The sequence below is a fragment of the Stegastes partitus genome, unplaced genomic scaffold, assembly GCF_000690725.1.
Source record: "Stegastes partitus isolate 25-593 unplaced genomic scaffold, Stegastes_partitus-1.0.2 Scaffold267, whole genome shotgun sequence".
Taxonomy (NCBI): Eukaryota; Metazoa; Chordata; class Actinopteri; family Pomacentridae; genus Stegastes; species Stegastes partitus.
Window position 1 is genome coordinate 102,644 of NW_007577998.1, and position 26,727 is coordinate 129,370.

Consider the following 26,727-nt stretch of genomic DNA (forward strand, 5'->3'; position numbering starts at 1 on the left):
ACCCTGATACATGTGTATACGAGACACAAATTATGACTCATTAAGTGTGGTGAGGAGCGTGATTGGCATGACCTGTGAACTCGGGACGTCAGCTGTGCCCATCCGCCTCTCTGCCCCGCTTTTGACAGCCACCAGTCTGACAGGGCTAGCATCGGCGCCGGCTAATTAATGCACCACTTCAGAGACCCTTTCATTTATGGCTTCTGAAAGGCATTATTAAATTAATTAAACCACCAAGAGTTAGTCATTATGAAATCAGGAGGTTTACATGGATGACAGCGTTTATGAATTAAACATCCCCAAAGTTCCTCGCAGGAGATACCCCGAGCTGCATGCGGGTACCTAGCGCGACAGATGTTTGCCCCCCCCTTCCTCAAGCTAACCTGTATTGCAAGCGATTTAGGTCTCATTTGGGGGTTTGAAAACTAAAGGCAGGAGAGAAAGAGGTTCAGGATAGCTAATGAGCAGAGAAAGAGAGGGGAAAAGGAGGTCACTAGCTCTGTTCATCTGTAGACAGTACAGATGGTTCTGTTTTATACAATACAACAATGGCGTACATCAATTTGTTGATCGCTAATAGATAGCTACTCTCAGATGAATTGCAGGCTGGGATCAGTTGTCTGTGGGTTTTAGCTGAGAACTCTACATTTATAGCCTCGAAACATTTAGAGAAGCTGTATGCTGTTTTTAACTCATCATGTGATGTGAAAACTACAAATGGTTCACGAGATAAATCCCATAAACTTGGGCTTAGCTGGAGAGCAGAGGGCAGAGATGAGTAGCTCACTCAGGAGCCTTGACGATAGACTCCTTTTCATCTGCGGACTGAGATTCACAGATTATCTCAAGAGGCTCTCTATCTCTGTCCTCGTCTCTATTTCTCTTTTTCTGTTGCACCCTCCCTTCCTCGCCCCTCGATTCAGGAAGTTTGCCAGCTACTGTCTTTGTTTACAATGCCAAGGGAAAATGTCAGAGCCGTTGAGAAAAATATCCTTAGAATCTTTTTTTTCATCTTCTTAATCTAACAGTTTACTGAACTTGATAAGTGTCCTATCAACATGCTAATCAAATTACTTCGGAACCAAAATTGACAGTTTTCATTAATTATACAAGATTATTCTAATTGCAATTCAAATTTATTCATTCCGAACAGAAGGTATTCAGTAATATTTTACAAAATTTGCATATTAAATGGAGGGAGTTGTGCATTATGCATGGTAATGTATGCACAGTTTCTTATTTTTAACTTCACGGCCATATGTGGTGTCGTTGTAGGAGCAGGTGAAAAGTCTAAGTGTGTTTAATTTGCTTGACAAACATTCGGCTGGAGCTTGTCAAGGGGAGTATTGTGAATGCCAATCTTTATTCCCTCTTTATTGATTACCCCAAACTCTAAACATCTGGAGGTAAATGGCACTGAGAGAGATGAACTGAATCATGGGATTAGTACCTTCAATGACTGAATCACTATCAATTACTTCAATAGCATAATTCAAGTGTACTGCATAAAAGCTGCAGTACCTTGGTTTGAGCCAGGATTAATATTGCAATTTAACGTAACAATGGAAGCATGGGAATGATATGGAAGGCGTCCAACTTTTTTACATTGATGTCATAAAGCTAATGCCGTTATCTAAATACGAATGTATTTAATTCCTAATTTAGGCTTTGTTTGTAGAATGAAAAGGCTCAACGCATTAGGCACATGTTTTAAAAGGTAATGGATTCTGTGAGTAAAACAACCTTATTTATTCACTGAGACGCAAAACCCCCAATTTGCTCTTTGTTTTTATTTCCTAGAGCGGGCAGTGAAGTGCAAACAGCTTACTGGGAAGCTGTTTACTACTGTATATGACAAAGGGTGTGTGTGTGTGCATGTGTGTGCATGTGTGTGCGCGTGCGGCGGCGTCTAAGTGTGTGTGTGTGTGTGTGTGTGTTTATGGGGAAGGGGGTGGCTCTTCCAGCTCCACAGGCAAGGTCTTGTGTTGTAATGTAAGCGTAATAATTATCAAACAGCATCGGGGGCTCTGGGTACGGGCTTTAACAGGGGGAGAGCATGTTTGATATGTAGAATCAGCCCATAGTGCATCCATAGAGGGTGACTAAATCGCACGGTTCATGGATCACATTAGTATTGCTCTGCATCCACCCTCACACTATAGGTGATTTCCATTTAGACACACATTTCCACATGAAGATAAATATGACTTGAATCGTAATTTCCCTGAAGTAAATATAATACAAATACAACATAATACAGTGTCAGGCCAGGCAGGCTAATAGATTACTAGCGTGTTTTCCATTTGTATGGTAAGTGGTGAACCTAGGTGGTGGTCTGGCGAGTAACAAATTGAATGTTTAATCCATCTCAGTGCAGATTGAGGGTATCAGAAAGATCGGTAGTCGTTGGAGTTCTCCTGTGACTGGTAGTATATTAGATATTTTTTACTCTTTAGGGGTTTGAAGAATGTTGCTGGATTAACAAGAGGTGCAAAGTGGTAGATAAATTCAATTTCTTATCTTTTCTGAAGTCGTCTGTTATTTTTCAAATAGGCGTTTGGATTTGACTCGCAGCATTTTCCAGTCACTCAGTGGTGTAATCTCTGATGTCGGATTACAATAACACTAGCTCCGTTAGAGTCAGATACTTATACAATTTTTTTTTTTTTATTGCTTTTAATTACAGAATTTTATATTGCATTTTATATTATAGTATTGAATTATTAACCGGAGTCTCTCTCTCACCACACATATATATATGTGAGTGTTATTATACTTGGCTTTATGTTATTCTTTCAGAGGCTTCCTCCTGCTTCATACGTTCGAGCGATCATTGTAGAGAAACCATGACAAATATGCAAAAGATATGCTTCCTTAATGTTACCAAACATTCTCTAAGTACATATTTAATTCTTTAATAAATGTTTGCTCTGGCATTTTGGAGAAGCTAGATTAGCGTCAACTGCACAGCATCTCGTATAAGTGTGACAAATTGATATTTTTATATAGCTTAATCTGTTTACTATGATGTTTATGCGAGGAATTATTACAAACTAATTAAAGAAATCACTTTGATATAATTAGTCAGATTTCAGGAAGCTCATTAGTAGTAATTTGCATGAAAAATAAGCCCTGTAGTGGTGCTCAGACCCAGCTATCCGATCTGTGTTTTATCTGGTTACACATCAACCCCCATTGTTTGTTGTTTGAGGCTGTCTGAAGTGGCCCACAATATTTTCAGTCATTGCCCTGAGAAGCGGTGGGGTGTCTTTCAACAAATTCCTCCCCTAAAGCAAGTCAACCTGTATGTGGAAGCAGACACACGCCTCTGTGTACATAAGGCAGGAGGAGTGAGCGGCAAAACACTGTCTATTTATCTGTCAGGTTCCTGACAAAGAACTGAGCTGACAAGTAAGGGTTTCCCTCAGCAGAGCAGGGGGGCTTTATTCACCGTACTTACATGCCCAGTCTATGCCCAGAGACTCATGTTATTTGCAAATCACACTCTTTGAAAATTCACAAACGGGGCGAGACATGCCACGCTATGGGTTTGTCAGCTGCCTTCACAACAGCTAGCTATATCGCTAACAGTGTGCGGTTCGGTAAGGAAGCAGCTTTCTCTTAGCATTTGCCTCGCTGTCACTTTTTCCAACACATGCGTTCTGTGTCTTCATGCTTGGGGTCTCTCCTCCCTCAGAGGCTTGCCATCTTCCCTTTGGACTGACAAAACACCCACACTCCCACTGAAATAAAAAAAAAAAAAGAAGAAGGAAGGAGGAAAAAAAAAAAGAAGAAGACATTCCTGGAATTACATCATTCTCTGCTGAAGCAGTTCTTCCAGAAACTGATGCATATATATTATATTCTTATAATGAGATAAAAGCAACCATTTAAAATGAAGTTATTTTAAATGCGGCTTCTTTTTTTCCCCTCCAGGATACCCCTGTCTTAGACTGTGGGCTTCAAAATGCTGGTACAAAAACAAGACCTGTTTATTCTCTATACCCTTTTCCCACCATGGGCGAAATCCTTCCCTAAACATCCGGACAGAGAAGCACTTGTGTGGCGCTGATGTCACAGACCTACCTGGCCTCCCTCTCACAAAAGCTAAGGTATCATTAGCTAGGCCCACACAATGGCCATTCAACCAAGCCACTGCGCTCCTCAGGACTTGGGAACAATGTTATTTTTTGTCTCAGAATTATAAAGACAGAGTTTTGCAGGAAACCTGACAGACAAAACCTTTTAGAGGTAAATGCTCCAGGCGGCTTTTGGGTTTAATCTTTTCCCATTAGCATTTCGACCCCCCCTCTCCCCTTGCTCACACACAAAGACCATATTTACAGGGTCAAAAGTAAAGGCTGTGAGTCTCTGGAGGCTGCTTTTTGTGTAGATCTTTACTATATATCTGCAACACTTTTCGCTTTTATTTTGGCTTTTTTTTTTCTTGTTTCTAAAGTATTTCAAACGGGCACGCTGAATAGTTTACAGAAATCTTGAACAGGTATATTTGTTTATGGTGATAAATACGTTTATTGTAACAGAATAAGAAAACAGAAACTATTTTACACCCCTTAACTAAATATTGTAAGAAATCACACGTGTACACAAGAATATTAAAAATGATTAACCCACAAAAGCAGTTTATATAATATAATAGTTATATTGTCAACAATACAACAGCAATGCCAAGGGTTCATATGTGCTACCTTTGTGTGTGTGTGTTTGGGCGCATGTGTGCGTGTGCGCACATTCACTTACACTTGTGTGTGTATGTGTGTGTGACTCCATGTGTGTGATTCATTCCAGGGCAGTTTTAGTCCTTATAAAATATTCATTTTGGTTGTGCAGGGCCCTGTAATTGCCATCTCTCACCCTGAATTATTTATACCTCGCACAGACTGACAAAGCTTTGCCATACGGCCCCAGATGAATCAGAAAGCAGCCATCTCTGCTGCCAACAGCACTGGGCTTTCACACAAATATGGCAGCCACGTCTCTCTGCCTGGCCTCTCTTAATTTGACATTTTCTTTTTCCCCCTGCCTTTGTCCTAGGTGCACAGAAAGGTTACCTGTTAGCTTTAAGCACCGACCTGCTCTCTGTCTTTCTGTCTCTATCCCCCCCCCACCTCCCCTTCTACCTACATGACAGTCCACAGTGGGTGTTTTTTTTTTTTTTTTTACCTCTTCTGAGAATGCGTTAATGTGGTGGCAGCGATGTCAGAGTGGCTGCCTCATGTTTCATGATGACTGACCAGTCCTGACAGCCACTTTAGATGTATGTATTATACATTAGTAATAATACGATGTAGAGATACACTCGCGCATATTAGAACATGCATGGACAGACAGCAAAACCACTGACTCACTGACCTATATGTAACATACGCACATACACACACATATGCAAATCAGCCCTGACTGGCCTGCTGGGTCCAGCAAGGCTGCCTGTAAACGGTCAAAGCCCCCCTGCTGCTCTTCCCTGTACAGCTGTGTTCCTCTGCGTCCTGCCTGGGTCTGATCACTCCAAGGTGCCACGGGAGAGAGACGGTGCTGTATGGCTCTCATTGTAAACCAGCTCTGGGGCCTTCCAGAACCCCACGTCGAACACCCTAAATACTACTATTCACCCGGGCCAGTTACTCCAACATATGCTTATCTTCCATCTCACTAGTGCAGGGAGGTGCTGACTGGTATTTCCTCAAGGCCCCGAGCTCCAATGCTGACCAGTAATCAAAGCACCATATTTCTCCTCCCGCGCAAAAATAACCTGGAGATACCTCTATGCCGTCCAGCTGGTGAGCAGAGTAAATATTCCTGAGAGCTGTATTGTAGACGTGCGTGAGTATTTTCGTAATGTCAGCAACCTCATGACTAACAGTGTGAGTGTCACAGTCATTATCGGTAATCATCATCATCACCGCCGCGTTGTTTCTGCGGTGCCCGTGATGATTCAGTAATATTTATGAATTCCACTTTGGATGTAGATGATGTTGGCTCTATAGCGGCAACCACTGTTTGATTCGTTTTTACAACAGGGTCGTGCAAGACAAAACAATGCAGAATTATTTATGTTTTGTGTCTTATTATATTGTGTTCAAAGTCCTGGTAGCGAAAAGCCATATTCGGAGTAAAACAAAGAACAGCGTGCAACAGTACACAGCCTCAGCAGTATCTTGATGTGAGGGGATGGGAGAGGCAGAGAGAAAGCTCGGGGCTAAACATGCAGTATGTGGCGGGCTGGAGCTAAAAGCTGCATAAAGCACACAGCCTTAGTCCACTGTTAGCAAGTGATGGATAGTTAGCAGGAGCTCAGAGTCTTCGTCTAATCTGTTACAGTAAACCTGTGCCAAAGCCTGAAGGGAATCAGTGGGGGCTAGCTAGGAGTGGGTTTGACGTGAAACCATTTGTGAAGACGAGCGATTCTCTTAAGTAAGAAACTAACAGTGTCCAGAGAGAGAGAGAGAGAGAGAGGGAGGGAGGGAGAGAAAGCTTGGAGAGCGAGCGAGACAGGAGGTGAGGAGAATGAGTGAGAGTGCGAGAGAGGGAGAAGGAGGAAGAGATACCATAATGAGTCCTGTAGCCATGGAGTAAATGAAGAGGGATTGACAGAGTGAGGGATCCTCAAGTGAAATAATGTCAATGCCACTCTGCCCATTAGAGAGAAAGGGGGATGGTGGAGGAGAGGGTAAAGAGGGATGAATGGAGAGACACAGCTACATCTTACGTTGCAGAGGAAGCACATAAATTATTTGTGACACCCTCGCAACACACATATACCACTAACAAAAATATGAAATATGAAACAACGGAATGAACTGACAATAGCGGCGGAGAAAATAAAGAAATAAAAACAAAAAAGGCCTTGGAAATACCCAATAAATTCTCCGAGACATGTAGTTGGGATATTTGATGTCGAACAATAATAATCACGGTGACATCTGCCTTGCTGCTCTCGGAGGAGACGGGCAGAGCGCGTGAGTGGAAGGGGTTAATCTTCCAAACCCAATAAGGTTGGATAGTGAGGCACTTGTTCCCTGATAAAGAAGTGATAGGATCTGTGGGTCTGGTCCCTTGGCGCTTGTACAGGGGTAGAGCAAATATTGTTAATGTGCTGTGGTTTACTTCAGCTAAGGCGAGAAAAACAGCTCCGCTTGACGAGAGAAGACAGTGGCAAACCAGAATACGACAGAAACGGCCACGCGGCTCAGTTCGGCCTCCCAGGGACTTAACCGGCATACATATCCGAGCCCGCTCAGTTGCATAAATAAGTGTTCGGGAAGATTAAGATCTATAAGTGTCTCTATTTCTCGTTTTACCTGCTCCGCCTTGTCACAACAGGGATCTGAATGCAGTTCAGTGAAGTGCCTAATAACTGGAGCAGTAGGTAGGGAAGGCAGGAGGCTTGACATTAAGACCCTGGCGTTTTGGAAATCCGATACGCTATTGACCCGTGTACTACTATCTCAGCGTAGAGATCTGGTGTCAGCAGATTGTAGTCTGGTGTTGGGAGCCGTTTCTTACAGGGCTCCTGTAACAGGGGCCCATTGAGTCTGGGAGGCAGCTGGGGCCTGATGGGCTGGAGCTGGGTGGTGATCGATACTCACCGCCCCGCAACGGATGACCTCACTGTCATGGCTGCCGGCTGTGGACACTGCATACTAGTCATTAGTGCCGGGGCACCAATCAGGAGCTTAGAGTTGTCAATACCTGACTCTTACAGATACTGTGGCCATCTGTCAGTGTATTGTGTAACAGCCTAAGTAAATATGGGGAAGCTCTTTTGAACAATAAGAACAAGGTGTATTATTGAAGAACAAAAAAGAAAAAAACTCCAAAGTCAGTACTTTAAGAAATCGGATCGGTGAGAGGGGGGAAAAAAAAAATTCAAATAGCTCAGGCTTAACTTTTAATTTTTTAACAAGTCATTAAAAATAATAAAAATCTGAGAAAGGAATGGATGAAAAAATGAATGAAATTGACAGGACAGCTAGCCTCCACCGTCGATAGAGCCTTCTTAATAATACAACATTATCCTTATTTGCCCTCTTCACTCAAATCAAAGGGATGGACATTTATGCATGAGTGACATCAACCCGGCAATTAAGTTGGCCATTTAAATGAGAGAAGGCCTTCTACACCTCGCCTGTTTGTTTTTTCCCCTCTCTTCTTCTTCTTCTTTTTTTTTTTTTTCCTCCTATTCCGCCTCTGTTTGATGATGGGAGAGGGTGAGCTAGAATTAGGGCGATGGGTCTTCCTTTGAGTGTCAGCCTAAAATGATCAGAGTAAAGATAAGAGGGTCTAGCAGCCCTCAAATCAGTCAAAGTGCCAAAGTCGGCCTTTTTCTCCTCAATTACCGAGTCTGTGAAGCCAGGGAGTGGAAGGCGCAGAGCCTGCTGCATTACTAAAGAGACAATCTATTTCCCCTTTGACCAGAGGGAGAGAAATCATTATGGCATGATTAGTAGCTTCGGCAGTGGGCGAGCATGGAGGTACTACAGGAGAATCGTATTAATTGCCTTAGACCAAGGCATGAGCAGGATTGTTTTAACGTTGATTTGTGGACCTGTATGACTAGCTGTCGGAGATAAAAGCTGATGTCAGGTCTTAGTTATACTGGCAGACTTCGGGCATGCAGACAGAGAAGGTTGATGTCAAAATGAGCTTCCTTGCCTGCCCTGGAAGTCTTTCTCTATATGCCTGTCGATGTCTTCCTCTTTGTCTTTCTTCACACTTCATAGTTTTCCTTTACGCCTCCCACTATCCCTCCCTCTACTCCCCCCTTCTCTCAGATGGACTACACCCCACCCCTTCCCGCACTCCCTCTCGCTCTCTCTCTCCTCCAACTGATAGCTGCCTTGGCCGATTATTTCATCCAGTGCGGTCCACTGAGAGCCTCCTCTCCCGGCTTTGGAAGAGCTTTAATTAGCCATGTTAATATCCCCTTCATTGGCCTTAATATCACTCAACACCTTCCTCCATCTCAGCGGCCACCAGGGTCCCCCTGTCCTGTCAGAACAGCTGATTATTGAGAAGGATAGCTTTAATCAAACCTAATTGCAGTTCATTCTTTCTCTCTATCCCCCTTTGCCCTCCATTGCCAACATCTAATGGCAGCGACGACTTGATATCCCATTAAAAAACAATTAAACAACCTCCTTTTGTCTCTGTGCGTGCCAAAACACCAGCACAAACTTCTGTAGATATTTAAGAAGTAAAAGAGAGAGAGAGGGGCCTTGTCTTAATTGCTCTCCTTTTCACCAAGGACCAATTTGCACTGTGCTCATGGAGAATCTTAACCAACTCAAATGTAATGGATGCTATAGCACTGCCACTGCTGTGGACTATGAAAATTAAGCTTATCTTTTTAGGAGAGAAATTGTGCTTAATTGCCTTCATAACAGTAAACATAAAGGAGCTACTTTATGATTGCGTGGGCACTCAATTTCTTGTGTTTATTGTTTCTTAACTTTTGGTTTCGCTGTAGTAGAAACAGTATGTAAAAGCATTAAAGTATCCAAGAAAAGAGACAACAGACTAACTCTGAAAGTAATGTGTTTCTTTTATGAAGTCAATGCATTGCCTGGGAAATATATTCTATCTCTTGCGCTGACATAAATTGTCTACCAACGGGTGATGCATGTGCATGCTCGCGCTCTCTCACACAAACACACACACACGCATGTAGCCGTGCGCACACGCACACAAACACACACCGCTGGTCTTACCCAATCTGTATGAGAGGCGACAGACAAATAAAAGTCGTATTTCAGGTCTGCTTTCCGCAGATGTCTGCTGCTCTACATTATGACTCTTTGGGGAAATAAAAACAGGGTCAGGGAATTAGAGTACATAATGGTCATTTTGATGATCAGCCAACAGATGCAACCTGAAAACACAGTGAACACAATCAAGCGAAATGCACTAATGACAAGTCAGGTTTTTTATGGCCTCACCACACACCGACAGGCAATCAGCATTCTGGCATGGGTTAAAACGTCTTTTATTGATGTCCAAGCCAAAGCTCCTTGGATGTGGAGTGAAAATATTTTCTCACCTCTCCTCTCCCTCCTGGGCCCTCAGCGAAGCACAAGGTATAGGAGTCTATCGAAGAACGCTTCTAAATGACCAGTGCATGTGTTAATGTGGCCAGGGTTAGAAGGGTCATTTCAGACTCTGATTTATGGCCTGGCCAGGATCCCACTGGGCGAACGAGAAGTCTTAAGTGTTGTGAAAGCGTCCTCGCAGGCCACACAAGCCACTGTATTTAGCTGAATGAAATGGCCATGCAATCTATGGTGCAATCTATGGTAATCCAATGAGCCGCTGTGATTCTGTGAGCCAAGTTAGTATTACAATAGAAACCGCACTATTGCATATAGTAATGCTAATGCAATGTGATGAAAAATAAATATCACAGCAGTGTATTTATAATGAATCGGAGAAAGCAAAGGCGCAATCAGTCACGATTCTGTGGGGAGAATTTGCAAAAAACAACAAGTCGATTTCATTGTTTATTCTGTGTGGTCATGTAAGATTTTTACACAATAGGCTACATCTGAGATAATTTCTCTTATTGGCCTTGTTGTTAATTTTCCTCGCTTTAACTATTTTATGTCTGTGAGGCCACATCTGATATACAACTCTCAATACGCGGCCTTATCAATAAATTCAGCGAGACCCAAGAGAAAGCGGCAGAAGAAGGCAGCTTACAAACTAACCAAGCCCAGATCTCACTCAGACGTGACATTTGTTCAGAGACGATTAGCCAGGTTGTAATTTGTGGCATAATTGCCTCACCCACCCACAAGTGCATGGGTGTGTGTATGTGTTATGCGTGTGTGTCTGTGTGTGTGTGGCATACGGTGGTCCCAGGAGTGTCCGCCTAATTGCCTGACAGGACTATAAGTTTTGTGGCGCGCTCTCACCTTGTTAGGTCCTTTATCCCTGATGCTCTTCAAACAAGACCTGGTCACAGGTGGGCCTCATTTGCTTCCCTATTGAACAGGAGAACTTTAATTGCACAGGGGGTGTCCTGGGATTAAAGAGGTGGGTGGAATATCAAGTGACTTCCTGTATGTTAGTGGCAGATGGGTGTTGGGAAAGACCCATGAACTCAGGTGAGAGGATGAGATCACAAAAAAAGACGATCTTGATTTTGAAAGAATAATAAAGAGACTGACTTCCCAATCTGAAACGGTGTCACATCGGTTTCTGCCTGACGTGATGAATGAATGAACGAATGAATGCGAAAGGTCAGAGTGTTTGAGGATTCTAATTTAAATATTCCATCAATTTGCAATTTGACATGTTAGCTTTAACAGTTTGCTTTTTTTGTGTGTGTTCTCTTGCAGATTCTTCCTTAAGTTCTTTCTCAAGTGCAATCAGAACTGTCTGAAGAATGCAGGGAATCCACGAGACATGCGCAGATTCCAGGTGACTAAAATCTATTTCACACATATGCTCTGTCTATTTCTGTCTCCGTCTTTCACTGTCTTACTCTCCCCCTTTTTTTTTGCAGACGCACACATACACACAGGTGTGCAAAATGCACAACTACAGCTGCTACACTACACTAAGTCACAGTGACACAGATTCACATATGAATACATTTTATTATTGGCACTGAAGGAGGCAAAAACCAGAAAAAAAGAAAGACAGGGATTTTGTGTCCTGTGTGCTCTGGACAGAATATTTATTAGGGAATACCATCTGACACAAATAAGGATATAGGATTTAAGAGTGCCATCAATTGTGTTCCTGACAGCTTTCTGAGCCTTAGCGCAGAGGGGAGGACGATCCAACCACATGTAACAACAGTGTTAACTCAGGATCTGTCTGGCAGCGGAAACGCATACCTTCTTGCACACACATATGCGCAAGCACACACACGGAGACGCACGCACACATATGGATGCGTGCACATACACGCTAGCGGCGCATATGTTTGCTTTCTCTATATCCCTCTCTCATTCTTAACCACATATGCATACACTTAATGTCACACATATGCAGCTCTCTATATAACCAATGAAAACCACCTTAAGCCATCTGAAAACCATCACTAGTGCGAGCTGACAAAACGCTACGATTTACACTAACAGGACATGACCACTGAGCACTTTTACTGTTTCTTTAACCCTCTCGCATCTAAAGTGTCAAGTAGGCGAGTCTTAAAATTATTGACCCCCCCCCTCCTGCTGATCCATTTATCCAATCGCCCATCCATCCTAGCCAGACATTTTCACCACAAGCAGCCCACAAGGTCAAGGTGAGACAGTGAGAGTTTAGTGTGATTTGTCCTATCAGGGTAACGACAAACTACAGGAGGGCGTCCGTCACTGGCAGCACTGTTCTGTGATAGACACATAAGCCAGGCATCCTCCAGGAGGAAGCCCAGACATGAAACAGACAAGACAGGGTGTCCCCTCCTGATGTCACCACCATCAGACCTCCCCTGCCTCCTCAAATCTTCCCTCAGGGTGAATGTGGACTGATGCATGACAGCCACCAAGGGCTTTCACCTTTCACTTCTCGGTGTCAAAAGGAATGCAAGAACTAAGTTTTAGCATCAGTCTTTTTTTTTTGTGAAGCTATATTGTATTTAAAACAACTAGATTTAGGATTTTTTTTTTTATTGTTGTTGTCTTTTCTGCTGTCCAACAGTTAGTATCCCATTGCTCTCAAATAGATTTCCCAGATGCTCCGCCATAGGTGTTTCTCTGGCCAAAGTTGTGTATTTTGCATGCCTTCCACTCTACTTATTACCCCCCAAAACCAGCTGGAGGCCAGAAAGGGCCCAATCCATCATCCTCAGCTTGGCCCAGCTCTGAACCTGCTCACAAGAATGGAGCTCTTTCACTTCCCCCTTCTCTCCCCCCTACACCCCCACCCTTTCCCAAACCAACCAAAAAAAAAAAAAAAAAAAAAAAAGCGCCCCCCTAAATTCCACTGCTACACCGAGGTCACTTACCGGCGAAGCAAACCTGAGAGGGGCTCTCTGTTTCCGGCTCAGAAACACTTTGGCCATTCACATGCGGGCTCGCTGTTTGGAATGCGGTAGCCAAAAAACAACAACAAAAATAAGCATTATGAAATATGGAGTGTGGCTTGGAATTTGATCCTAGTAAAATGTTTGTTGAGTGATGGGATGGAGCACGGTTCAGTTGCTAATGACTCCAGTAACATTTTAAAAGGGAGGCCTTCCATCCTCAAACAGATGGACAAGCTGATCAATAATTCCGAGCTTCAGCTATGATGACAGTTGGTAGAGTGGGTAAACGGAAATGGTATTTTAGTGATCGAAAAGTCAATTAGCTGTACACAAATGCGAGACACTAAAAAGCAAAGACAAAATGGCTGAGAAGCGAGGTAACTGTAATGCGATATGTCCAAAGAGTACAACCACTTCAAAAGGTTTGACAATAGTAATCAATAGCGCCGAGGCATGTACCTGGACACAACAGGATTTCTAAAGCCTTCCCGTATCCCGTAATTAAGCTGTTTCTCTACCTTAATTTTTTTGTCTTACATTCGTCTCACTTTCACTCCTATTGCAGGTTGTCGTATCGACGACCGTCAATGTGGACGGCCATGTCTTGGCTGTCTCTGACAACATGTTCGTACACAACAATTCCAAGCATGGGCGAAGGGCTCGCAGACTCGACCCTTCAGAAGGTACGCCTCCTTATCTGGAGAATGGTAGGCACATTTTTACATCTTATAATTTGCTACGCTCTTTTTTTTTTTTTTTTTTCCTCTTTCAGACATCCTCCCATTTTTTATTTTTTATTTTTTAGATCACACAACCTAGTCGCTTCTAGTTCCTTACGATCTTTTGTTCCTCCATCACTTCCATTTTTTAAAACTTTTTACTTTGCTTTTTGCCTCCCTCATGCCCACTTTTACGGCTTGACTGGAAATGGTATGCATCGCCCCGTGTGTTTATCATTTCAGCATCGCCACCGACGACGACGATAATCGGACTAATTTATGATTTCGAAAAATGTTATACTACTTCCAGTCTCCTAATGCACCTACATTTGTCCTAAAAGCTTATGTGAAACATGATCAAATTGCTGAAGAATTTGGCTGTGAGGTCAATTTCCTGCCATTGGGTTCTGCAGATTTAGCTGTGAGAGAGCTGAAACAGGGGGGAGGAAGGAGAAAGACAGAAAGGAGGGGGGGAGGAGGAGGAGGAGGAGGTGAGGGTGGGTTGATGGTGTGTGTGTGTGCGCATGCATGTGTGTGTGTGTGAGGGGTTTTTTTTGGTGGGGGGGGGGTGGCCTATGAGAAAAACAGAACTTACTGTTTTTCTTCCAACTGATTCCATATGATAGACTGATTGCCTTCTCAGCCAAAAGAGAGAAAAGAAGGACCACCAAACCATGGGAAATCCAAAAAGTAAAATGCACTAAACATAACCTTTTGACCCTCGTGGCCTCCACTTGCAGATGGGAGCGCACGCAGCTGAAAGATTGTAAGAAAAAGAAAAAAGAAGTGAACTGACTTGGGCCAGTTGTGCAAATTGCTTATCTTCAGATTTCAAGAGCCAATTATGGCTGGGCAAACAGTTTATATACACCACTGACTAAAACAAGCTCCTCTACACATTAATGGGCATTAATGGTTCTATCACCAAAAGCAAATGTAATGTTTAATACAACAACGACTAATACAGGAAAAAAAAAAAGGACTAGACAATTAATATATCTCAGTGCTCTCCAGTCCTAGTGGGGGAAAAAGCTAATCTATTTGTTTTTGTCTTTATTAATGACTCCTCTACTGGAGAACAAAATCAAATAATTAAAGTCCTGCCCGGAGCACCAAAGTCATTATGTTCGCTGACGTTCTGTTTGTGTGTTTCACGTTTATGACACGATAGGTGTGGATCGCCTAGCAACCAGTTTCTTAATGAGGAGAGCAATTAAAGAGGTTGAGCCCTCGCCTCCATGTTCCCCAGCTCCCGCGGGACCCCCTGTGTTTTGTGCGTGTGTGTCTATGCATGTGTGTGTGTGTGTGTGCGCTTGTGTTCTTTACAGGTTACCCCAACCCATCCTTTTATTCCTCTCTTCACCACACTCTTCAAAGCGGCAGAGTGACGCCCCGTAAAGCAAGAAACGAAGCTATTGTCAACCGCCCAGTTGAACATGTCTTTGTCTAATAACTTTAATACACCTTCCCTCTGCTTAACCGCGTGTGCTCTCACAAGTCGAGATCTGTTTTGTTTTTTTTGTTTTTTCTTTTCCCCTCTCTCTCTCCCTCCCAGGCTCAGCTCCATAACAAACTAATTTAACATGCATCAACAGCGATTGCTCACTTTGTTTGAGTCACCTTTAACAAACAGAGATGTGACACATGAGAAAAGGAGACCCGGTCATAAAATGTAATTCCAGCCATGTCCTCCATAGTGCTTTGACAACTAGCAGGCAGACAGACAGACAGCGTGCTTTAAATTAGCAACACATTCTTCCTCGGGAGTTCACTGGGCGAGAAGCCTCAGATATGTGGCTGGCTGAAACAGAGAGAGAGAGAGAGAGAGAGAGGGAGAGAGGGAGAGAGGCAGGCATCCTTCCTCTGGGCTCAGGCTGCACTTGCACACACACACCGCCTCCCATTGATCAAGAAGTGCTGCCCCCTATTGGTGCAGCCAGGGCACTGCCGGTCGATGACAGACCGAATCTCGCCATGTGACATTTTTGTTCACTTGTGTGTACTGTCACACAACAAGCATATTATGCATTCAGACACGAATGTGCTTTGTGGCTGCCTGTCACTCAAACATGTATAGATTCAGGCTCAAAGGTGCATAAACATGCTCACAAATAGCTGAGTCTTTCACACACAGCATCACCCCCCACCACACACACACACATGCAGACACACACACACGAACAACGCAGCACCGACACACACAGAATCTATCTCTTATTCACACACACACACAAACTCATACACACACACACACACACACGTTCCTTAGCTCAGTTCCACCATTATAGAGCCCCAGACAATATAGGAGACTCAGCATAGAGCCTGCAGCGCCTGCCTCATTTGCATGCCAAGTGGCTGTAATGCTGTTAGGGTTTATGCAATAAAGACAAGTGAATCCAGACTGCCGGGCCTAAGAGGAAGAAAGAGAAGGAGAAAAGAAGGGGGGAAAAAGGAGAGGAGGAAAAGGAGAACGAGAAGGAGAGAGTGTGAGAGAGAGAGGCTGAGAGTGAGGGAGGGAGAGAGAAAGAGAGAGAGAGAGTCAAAGGGAACAGATGGCCCAGGGAGAGGTAAAAGGTATAATCCCATCAGCTGCACTATCAACCGACCATCTGGACATCCCACAGCACAATTACAACACATTTCAGCAGGCAGAACAAAGGACGGCTTCACGGGGCCACATCAGACCTGTTTGAGTGTCACAATACTAGAGCTAGGACCTCCTCTGCTCAGATCTCGGATCAGTTTTGACGTCCTCCGCGGCTAACCCCAACCAGAGAGAGAAAAAGATTAGAACAGATCACAGATCGGCGGCCTGCGGTCGTTTCGCGGCGCGGGGAATCTTGAAATAAATTCAAGCGCGCAAACAGAAATTTGAAAGGGGAGCGATTCTGCACGACAAAATTTGAAAAATAAAAATAAGATTAAAAAAAATAAAAAAATAAAAAAAGCCGTGAATTAAAATTGAGTTAATCTCCTCAACTGTGGCCCAAAGTTTGCAAACACTTAGTGATGCAACACTCGGGCCGGCCTCTTTGCATCCTCATCCGTCCACTCCTCATGATGCCTATCATCTGCTGAGGGGGGCATTGTGCGTGTCTGTCATCAGATCGCCTGCACTGACTATGTAATCCACTTCGCCACGGTCCCCATTCAGCACATGCTCCCCTCTCTGTCTGTGCATTGAGACATATGCAAATTTTCAAGCAGAAGGGTGGACGGCTTAGGGCCTCAGTCGCTGCCTCTCCATGGGTCCTTCTGTGTGTGGGAGGGGGCACTGGGATTTCCGAGGTGGTGCGTCTGTGTGTGTGTGTGTGTGTGTGTGTGTGATTGTGTATGCCTGTCGTAGGTTTTCAGGCTGCAGCTGCCCCCCAACAGTCACCGTCACCATCAGGCCCTCTTCTTTGCCTCCTCCTCCTCCTCCTCCTCCTCCTCCTTTCTGCCCCCCCCTCCCTCTCTCTCATCCCCAAAGTCAATTTGTTTACAGTAATTTTGAAGGGTGAATTATTTGCTGTAATCGTCCGCACTGATGAAGGTCAGGCCCTTAGAGGGGGCCCAGCATGCCCATAGAGGGTTGGTCCTCTTTCAGACGCTCTGCTTCGCAATTAAGGAAAGCAAATGTCACTCCTCCAGGCCTCACAAATGAAAATCTGTACGAGGTGATTAGCATGAAGTCAACAGCGCCTGTTAAAGTCAGATTCCCTGTAGTACCAATGTGTGTGTGTGCACTTTATGGGCAGGGAGAGAGAGCAAACATGACCTGAACAGACCCAACAGCAAGGCAAACAAAGGGAGATGTCTTGTCTGAGGTGATCCATACAACAATGGCTGACTGTGATTTACTTACTGGATGGAAAGGATAATAGAGGTTTAGAACTGAGCTTGTAAAGAGAGAGAGAGAGAGAGAGTGAGAGAGGGAAAAAAAAAAAAAAAGGAACTTGCTGAAATAGTTGCTCACATTTTGAGGAGTAGGAAAAACATGCACAATTCATAGTGTATTAAAAGATATTGATGGAAATAGATTAAATTTGATATTGCTATTTTATGGCTAGCTGTCATGCTATTTCTGTTGTAAACACGGTGTTGTGCTGAACAACATATTAAGGTAATGCATCAAATGACAGTGAATGTGAGGCACCAGATCACTCAAATTAGATTATAATAACAACCCAGACTGTTGATGAATGGCGGAGCTACGTAGCAGAAGTCATGCCAGATGAAAAGCATTGTAATAAACAATATGAAATGGATTGAATCGATCACAAAAAGAAAGAAAGAAAAAAAAAAAAAACTCAATCTGAATAATTCATGAGTGCATTTCACGTTATGAAACCTGAAACTACACTCAGTGTGCCGGCACTGTACTGCACATTCAGAACAAAGGTAATGAAATAACATGAACCAGCAAAGCTTTAGCTTGTCATTTCCACTTTAACAGCCTGTATTCTTGACTCATTTAAGATGTGTTCAACTTTGAAATTTTACTGTACTTGCGGGTGCATGCTTAATCAATTCTGATAGCTACATTTGCCCTGACACATAATTTGCTCCATCAAATCATTTTCCTGGCGAGCCTGGCGTTTAGCCTTTGTGAAGTGGACCATTTGAAGGGTCTGCTTAACTACACCACTCCAGCGCGCTGATAAATGATTTTGATTCTCATGACTTAAAGGACAAATCCATCATTTTTTTTTTCCAGGGGCAATTTCCATGATATGTCTTTGTGAGAGAGACATGGGGAGCTGAACGTGGAGGTGATGCCGTAATGTGTCTGAGTGGAAAGAGACATGCGCCCGAGTGTTAAAGCCTAGGTGCTGAATTTGCTCTTCTCTTTGTCTTGGATAAGCAGCCACCCCATGCATCAAGGCTATCAGCCCCAGCGAGGGATGGACCACTGGAGGAGCCACTGTCATCATCATAGGGGACAACTTCTTTGATGGCCTACAAGTTGTGTTCGGCACCATGCTTGTATGGAGCGAGGTACGATGTGGGATTTTAGATTTCATATTCGACTAAAATTCAACTAAAGCTTTTTACGACATCTGTTTTAAAGTATTTAAAAACTTCAGAACTGCTAAGACAACAGTACATGCCCTGTTGCTTGTTATTCCAGAGGGCTCATTATTTCTTTTCTTTTTCCCCTGTAATCCAGCTGATAACTCCCCACGCCATCCGCGTCCAGACTCCGCCTCGGCACATCCCCGGCGTTGTGGAAGTCACGCTGTCCTACAAGTCCAAGCAGTTCTGCAAAGGTGCCCCTGGGAGATTCGTCTATACTGGTGAGTCAAAACCTTCTCTTTCCCCCTGTCTTTTTTCTACAGGCTTCTGCTGTACCTCCCACCCTTCCTCCCCTCTCTTTGGATGGAGCCCTCAGCCCTGAGTCCAGGCACTAATAATGAACTAACCAGGGCCCCGCTTGCTGAATGTTAAATGTGTGAGATCTGCACCGCTAGTGAAAAGCTGTTTCGCGGAGGGGCTCCTACAAGTGCAACTCGATCCCCCTCTGACCTGCCATCATACAAGGGCGTTGCCAAGCTCTGTTAAACTCAAGCTGTCAGGATACCTCATTCTGCCAGTTCTCTTTATCTATACTTTAGCGAGACAGATAATGCGTTCTCCTAATTTGCTGATTTTGTACGCAAAAAAAAAAAAAAAAAGTGGCTCAATTTTTTTATGACTCAGATTAGAGGAGCGATATCTAGGTTAAGTGCACGAACGTGTCTGAGGTTATTCTCATGTGCGCCAATTCACTGGAGAGAAAGTGTGCGAAGACGCGGGAGGGATGTGGTGTTGGAGAGAGAAAGGGAGAGTGTGTGTGTGTGTGTCACACTCTGAGTAAAGGATCTGATTATCTTGGCTAACAGAAGGAAGTGGTGGTCTTATCTGTCATCATTGGTGAGGAGACAGAGGTTGCGGAGGTCAGAGCCTGTCTGACCTGGAAGCCTCTGTCTGTTCTAACTCTGATGGGCAGAATGAAACAGGGGTGCTCTCACGTCCCCGTCCCCCCCTCCACCAGCGCTCCCAGGCCTCCAGCACAGGCCCGGCCTTGAGCACAGCAAGGCCAGAGCTGTGCTGGATACCCCCCCTCCCGCCTCCCCTTTCCTTCCCTGCTCCCACCCCACGAAATCCCCATCCAGACCCCTCCATCCTGGGGCAGCTGTTTCTCATCAAGTCCCCCCTCTCTCTCACTCCCCAAACCTCCACCTCCACCACCACTGCTACCACCCCCAGCTATCCGTCCCCTTCTCTTCCAACCGTGCAGTCTGGCCCAGCTCTCCTGCATTTAACCTCCCTAGCAGGAGCAGAGCAGAGGCCAACAAGGCACCGGGATAATGAAACAGGAGTGTAGTGTGGCTGCGTAAGTGTATGTGTGTCTATTTGTGTGAGAGTGAGTGAGGGGGAGAAAGTGTGCGCGAGCGTGTGTGTGTGTACATGTGTTACTGCACAGCCCTGAGAAGGTGTATAAGTTAAGACATTAATGGCTTCTATAGCACCCTAGTGAAAGTGCCAGGTCCCTTAAGAACAGACCCCATTAGTCACAGAGGCTAAGCGGATTGGGATGATTACCATCAGGTTTTACTGGGGAAACGTGTCCCCTTCTCTCTATCTTTGTTGATTTTTCTCTCCCCCCCCACCTCCCCATTCTTCCTCTCTGTCTTCTCTGGGTTCCTACTCACTTCCAGTTAGTATAAAGATACAATTACCCCTGGAGGCAACGGTGGTACAATTGATTAGTGCGGTGAATTAAAAGAGAAAGTCACCAATAGACAGGTCCGGCTCCTCTGCTCTGCTATTCCCTGTGTGGCTCACCCTGATTGTACAAGGGGTTGACGCTTGAGAGAATGAAACCGTTAAAGAGAAGCGGAACGCATAACGCCAGAATTAGGTATCACTGATTCCATATGTACAGTAATTGCGAGGTAAAATGATGTTACCCACTTCTTCCAGACATTAAAATGTGAATTGGCTGACGCATTGAGCGCAGGAGAGTGGATCATGTATTTAAGAATGAAACAGCTCATTTCAAACCATAGCTTTTCTTTCCGCGTTACAGCACTTGAACAAATGGCACTACATGAGCAAATAGATTTGAAATGACCCCGGAGTTACAATAGCACATTACGTGGGCCGAAAAGGGCATGTAGTGACACGGTGCTGTCTAAAAGGCACAGAATGTTCCAGTGTCATATTGGAGAGCAGCATGTGCATATCAAAGGTCTAGTTATCAAAGCTCATAGCTTCAAGCGTGACTTGAGAGCATGGCTTGAGAGGAGTGCCTTTTTAGACTTTTTTTTTCTTCATGTTGACTCTTCTTGCACCACCACCCTAATTGTGGAGATTTAACTCGCTCAATTTAAGAAATTATCACAAATTACCAAAAGTCAACACAGAGGAGACTGCAGTCAATTCGAACAGCAGAGGGACACGTCCTCACTCAGGTTAGCACCCTGGAACGGCTCCAAAACTCACAATCCATTCTCAGAAAGAGAGCACCCCGTAGTGTATGTCAAATAAGCCTGTTGGCATCGACTATTGAATGTTTAAAACACTAATGAGACAAGCAGACATACTATATAAAACTTTAGTAGGATGTAGTTACTGACTGCTTCAAGGAGCTTATATCTGCTCTTTAATTGGAACATTTTTAAAGGAATGACACGTTGCCTATTTTTGCTATTTTTACAGTCTATACCTTTTACCTCCGAAGAGTGTGTTGTCCCTTGGAGCTTGCTAGCTTGTCCTCTGTCTAATCCATGTATTGGTTATCCATTGGTCAGGACAGGACTGGTAGAACCAACTGTCAGCAAGGTTGTAGAAAATCAAAAGGAGAAAGTCCTGGCTGCACCTGAGTCGATACTTTATTATACTTTACACTTTATTAGGCACTGGAAATAGTACATGCTGGTTTGATCAAATATTTTTGAACAAAAAAAAAGTCGCAATTTTCAGCCTCATTTGCAGCATCGTAACCTTTTTACCGCGCAGTTACAGAACTGTATGAAAGAGTAAATCATAAATAAAAACTTGACCGTACAATTTATCCAATTTAAGCTCCTAATTGCATCAGAGCTTTTGGTTTTCTATCTTGGCCAAGTTTCCATGAGAGCTCCCCTCCAGGGGCAACGATGCAGGCCCTTGGTAATATGGTTCTGCAAGCAGTCCTAACACACTCAGCCACTATTTATCCTAATCAGTGACATCCACATAACCAGGATTGCTTAAAATGAACCCCTTCCGCGCCCCAGAAAACGCACATTTACCGGGACCCCATTTGTCATGGGTAAATTGAGGGTCAGTAAACTTCGCCTGTATCCTCCAGTGGGGATCCGGGACATGCATCATAACGTTAGGAGAGAATGATTGGCGAAGGCGAGCTGTCACACATTTGTCAGGGGGAAGGGAACATTATTTGCTAATTTCCCAAGCTGGGCACTGACAGGGTGCTTCGTCTTCAGACCTTTGGTGACCAGTATGGCTTCTCAGCTATTAGTACAAGTCAAGTGTTTTTTCTCCCCCTTTTTTTTTCTCACTGTAAAGCGGCAGTAATAAGAGCCATTCGTTCGACCTCACAAGACTGCAGCACACTGGGTGAAGGATTTTGGATGAAGGAGATGCCCCATACAGTGAGCTGTTCTTGCCAGGCCTTAGTTGTGGCCAGACAGCCTTGAGGGCTGATGGATCACAAACTTTCCTCGTCAAGGTGACGCTATCGACTCCACTGCACCAAAATCTGACAAAATGGGTATGAGGCAGTCATTCATCAACATAAGGACAAAGGGGTCATGTGTGCTTCACTCAATACTGGTGGAGATCAAGAAATGTCAGCCCTGTAAGGGATGGAAAAGGAAGATGGTGATAGTGCAGAAGTGAGGTGTCTTTATAGATACGCTTCAGCGACAATATCTCACTTTATGAATGTGTGGGGGGAAAAACAATCCTAAATTCTGTCTTGTATGCATGTAGAGTGGTTGTCCTCCACAAACTAAGCCAGCGAAGCTTCATGTGCAGCAAATCAGAGATATAAATAGTGATATCTAGTCCTTAAATCCAAAATTAAACTCACTTCCTCTTCCACTCTTAGAAAGAGGAACAAAATGTTATGTAGTCTTGGAGCCTCCTTCTCCCCTCCACAAAAAAAATTAAATAAACAAACACAGACGTCTTTATCGGAGCACATCAGATAGGGCCTTGTGTTGTCCAGCTAGTGAATTGGGCCTATCCTTACGTCTCCTCTCCGCCCTGCCGTCACTTTGAAGTCCCAGACTCACAAGCTGATCAGATGGAGGGCTTCCTTTTCATTTCCTGTCCTGCAGGGTTGGGTTTGGTACTCGGCCGGTTGCTGGTCAGTGACGGGGTGTGACCTACAGCAAAGATATGCTATAATCAAAGGCATTCAAGGAGGTATGTAAACAGATCAGCTTTTTGAGGACAACTTACAAACACTTGCCGCATACTCCTTATAGGACTTGTATATTTACAATCTAGAAACCTACACCGCACAGCTTTTTAGATTATTTTAAAACAGCCTTTTTTTTTTTGGTTTTATAAATTCCCCCTTACTGTATGAAGTGCTACAATGAGAAGAGATGACATAGGCATTTATAAATGTCATCGCCACAGTCAAGTGGGTTGTAACCAGTTGGCACAACAGTTTTAGCATGTGTCAAAGCATGTTATCCACTAGCCATATCCCCATACCTGCCTGTCTCATTACAACTCTGGTATTTAGCACTAGCTCCACAGGAGTGGAGCAGACACTCGTTGCCAAGTTAGATGGGCCTGGTTTGAAGGCCTTGTGAGCTTGTGTGGAGCGCGACAAGGTTCCACGGAGGAAGGTCCTTGTGTCCAATTAGAGGGCTGACGTGACACGTGCTCGCACTCCCCCACTGTCAGGCAGCTTGTCAGGTAGGCTTTGAGAAGCACACTGTGGCATTATTCCACAGCGTGTTATCAGCAAGTGACCTGTGAAATCCAGCTCCGGGAAATTGATTGAAATAAGTACTTGCAGTTGAGCATGTATTTTCCCCCCATTACATCTCTCTGTGAAATGTATTGTGGTTATCTTTCAAAAGAAAAATGAAAGTATGGGTGTGTGTTTTTTTCTCCCCGTAAGGATGGTATTCATTGATTTAATTTTAATTGGACCCACTTTTTGTTCCTCAGTATCGTTAGAGGTCTGTTTTGTAATGGCTCTTAAAATGGATTGTCCTCACTAAGTCACAGCATCAGTCCTCTGCCACAGGAAAGATAGACAGAGGAGGCAAAGAGAGGGGGGAGCTCTTGATAGACGAGGATCTTTCCCCTCCTCCTCCTCCTCCTCCTCCTTTCTCTACCTCCTCTTCTTGCCCCATTTTCAGTATGATCCACACCCAACGGGCTTTAAAAGAACTCCAGCCCCCCCGTTCCCCTTCCACCCCCTCCGCTGCCGCATTTTGATTGAAATTCATCGGCAAGTTTATTGAGAAATGAATGAGGGAGGCAGCACGGTATTGACTTTGAGAGGAAAACACAACTCATCTTGAATGAGGGGGAAAATGCGGCCGTAATTTAGCCGTCATCGATCTGTGCCCCGTCCATGTATTGATCTTCATTTTACAATATTAATTTGCGCTTGCAATCAGCTGTGAAGGGAACCCATTTGATTTCTGTTGGCCGGTAATGTGTGAAAGTCCGCCGACGTCCTTAGAGAAGTGGCACACATACTTTAGATGTCATCTAAGAGGATTGAACAGGTGTCTTTGGCCCTTTCTAATAATACAGCCGATATGAAGGGAGTCTGAAATTATGGATGTGCAATCTGTAACATTGCTCCCTTTTAACCGTGTTAATTACATTTTATCTGTTGCAGGAGCAATATCTGCTGGAGACTGTAACTGTCTAGGTTTTTTTTCATCTGTATTGGCTCAAAGTTCATGAAATTTCAATGAACATTGATCTGTCTCCATTGATTTATCTTAACTGCAGATCTTTGAAATTTTAATTTCCTGTTCATCTTGAGACTGCTGGAGATGGAATCACTGAGTGATAACTGGCTGCAGTGGATGGAGATGATATGGTCAGTGTTAAAACAGATGAGGTTTGCTTTGCGTGGGTTTGCTGTGAAAATTTCAATTTGGCTTGGTTTGGTTTGGGTTGTTTTCTTTTTTTGAAAGATGGTTCTCTACATCTGCATGCATGTTTTCTGTTCTCTCCAACCCTGGAACACGTCTACGCCGAACAGCAGCGGCAGCATGACTTCTGAGTATCTTGCCTTCCTTGTATGTGCAGAATTCAGTTTTAACTCTTTGCAGTAACACCGAGGAGATATTCGCTCTCTCCGCGACTCCGGTCGACTCTGCTGAATGCCGGCAAGGGGAGGTCATTATGTGAGCTGATGCTGTTGTGAACTGCATCCATCTAACAGACTGCAGGTGCCTAGAAGGCTTCAGTTAGACTGTTTGACAAGTCACAAATGCAATAACACTTGAATGAACTTCTGCCTGTGCTGTTTATCTGTCTCCCCCTTTCCAACTCCCACTCCACCTCTAATTTGTGTTAAGGGGAAAGAAAAAAATAACTGCTCAATGGTGTAGGAGGAGTGGAGATAAGCTCGAAGCAGTTAAGTATAATTAGCGAAAGTAATAGCTGGCAAATGGCAACAAGGCTAGGTTTTTATCTCCTGGAAAGATAGAGTTATCGTAATAAGCTGTAATGGCTGGCAGGAATGCTAGTACTCTGTGCAAGCTTCCATTCAGGCTCATAGACTTAACAAGGAACAATTTCCCTTAAATTTACTGCTTTGCTCAAACATTTCCCTATGTTTATACCCCGATACTGTAAGTCAATACATGTGTTCAATCCACTTTCATATAGACCGAGGGCACACAGTGGTGTATTGCCATGTAAGCACTTCTGGCTGCCAGCGTCGGCCATGTTACACTGTTCCTGTAGAGCGGTTACTCATGTCCTATTTCTAGAGAACATGGAGAAGGAGCAGCAGACCACACTCGGATGCCATGTACACGCCATCCACTCTACATTTTAAGTAAAGTGGCCGGTTCCGAGGCGGCTGAAGGAGCTCTCCGAGAAAACGTGTTAGTGGCATGAAAGGACGGCAGATTAAGGCGTCAGATCAAAATAAGATTGGGAAGTGCACATTCCAGGCAGAGGAATTCCACTGAAGGCTTGCCACGGACGCCCGTGCGCATGCGCGATATTCAAAATTGGAAATGATATGGTCACAGCTGCACACCGAGTCATGCATTCCATTTCTTCATATTCTGAAACATGATCATTCGCTCTCCAGAGAGAGAAAATTACTGAAATATTCATAAAAAATGTTCTTCCAAACCTTCGCGAAGGAGAAGCACGCTCCTCAGCGGGTCCATTCTTTTGTCACTTATCACGTTAATTTTACTCACATATGGCGATAATTCCCTTTATTTATTGGCCCTTTAATTTGAAACATATTTGCTGTCACTTTGTTGTCTCATTGCGTTTGTAAAATCTGAATCATCCCAGAAATTAAACCGCCAGCCCTCTCTGTGTATGTAACACAAGCAGGCGGGGAAAAAAAAAAAAAAGATATAAGCGATATAATTGAACAAAACATGTAACCTGTCTAAATCTGAGCAGAAAATGAGAGAAAATGAAAATTCTATTAGTCTCTAATGTTCCCTCTGCCCCCCTCCCATGTGCTCTTCATCTCTCCTGCAAAGTATTCAAATGCAAGCCCTGCCTTACCTCCCCGTGTCTCTTTTTCTCTAATTATCCATGAGGTCAGTAAGCAAAATGGGGAAGAAGCCAGGAGATCAATACAAATTATCCCTGAGCAAACCAGTGCTGACAGTTTGAATTGCAGCATATGTTTACCCAAAATCAGGCAATTTATCTTAATATCAGGCGAGTAATGCAGCAGGGGTGAGAGGTCACACAATCTCTCCACCTCATAATTACCCGCCTCTAAAACAGGAAAGTGGTATTGATTGGCCGCGGGCCGGGAAGCGGGCGTGACTGGAACGTGCCAGCGACCCCCCC

At 44.1% G+C, this 26,727-nt stretch overlaps 1 protein-coding gene across 8 annotated transcripts in view; it reads left to right on the forward strand.

The window, feature by feature from the left end:
• LOC103357674 (transcription factor COE3) overlaps positions 1-26,727 on the forward strand; it is a 68,782-nt gene that overhangs the window by 28,744 nt on the left and 13,311 nt on the right. For 2 of the 8 annotated variants that reach the window (XM_008282331.1, XM_008282335.1), the window contains exons 7-10: positions 11,355-11,436; positions 13,560-13,701; positions 18,557-18,690; positions 18,863-18,989. In XM_008282331.1, the coding sequence (XP_008280553.1) occupies positions 11,355-11,436; positions 13,560-13,701; positions 18,557-18,690; positions 18,863-18,989 (485 nt within the window). The remainder of the gene's footprint in view (positions 1-11,354; positions 11,437-13,559; positions 13,702-18,556; positions 18,691-18,862; positions 18,990-26,727) is intronic. The other 6 variants (XM_008282332.1, XM_008282338.1, XM_008282333.1 and 3 more) reach the window with 3 other exon arrangements.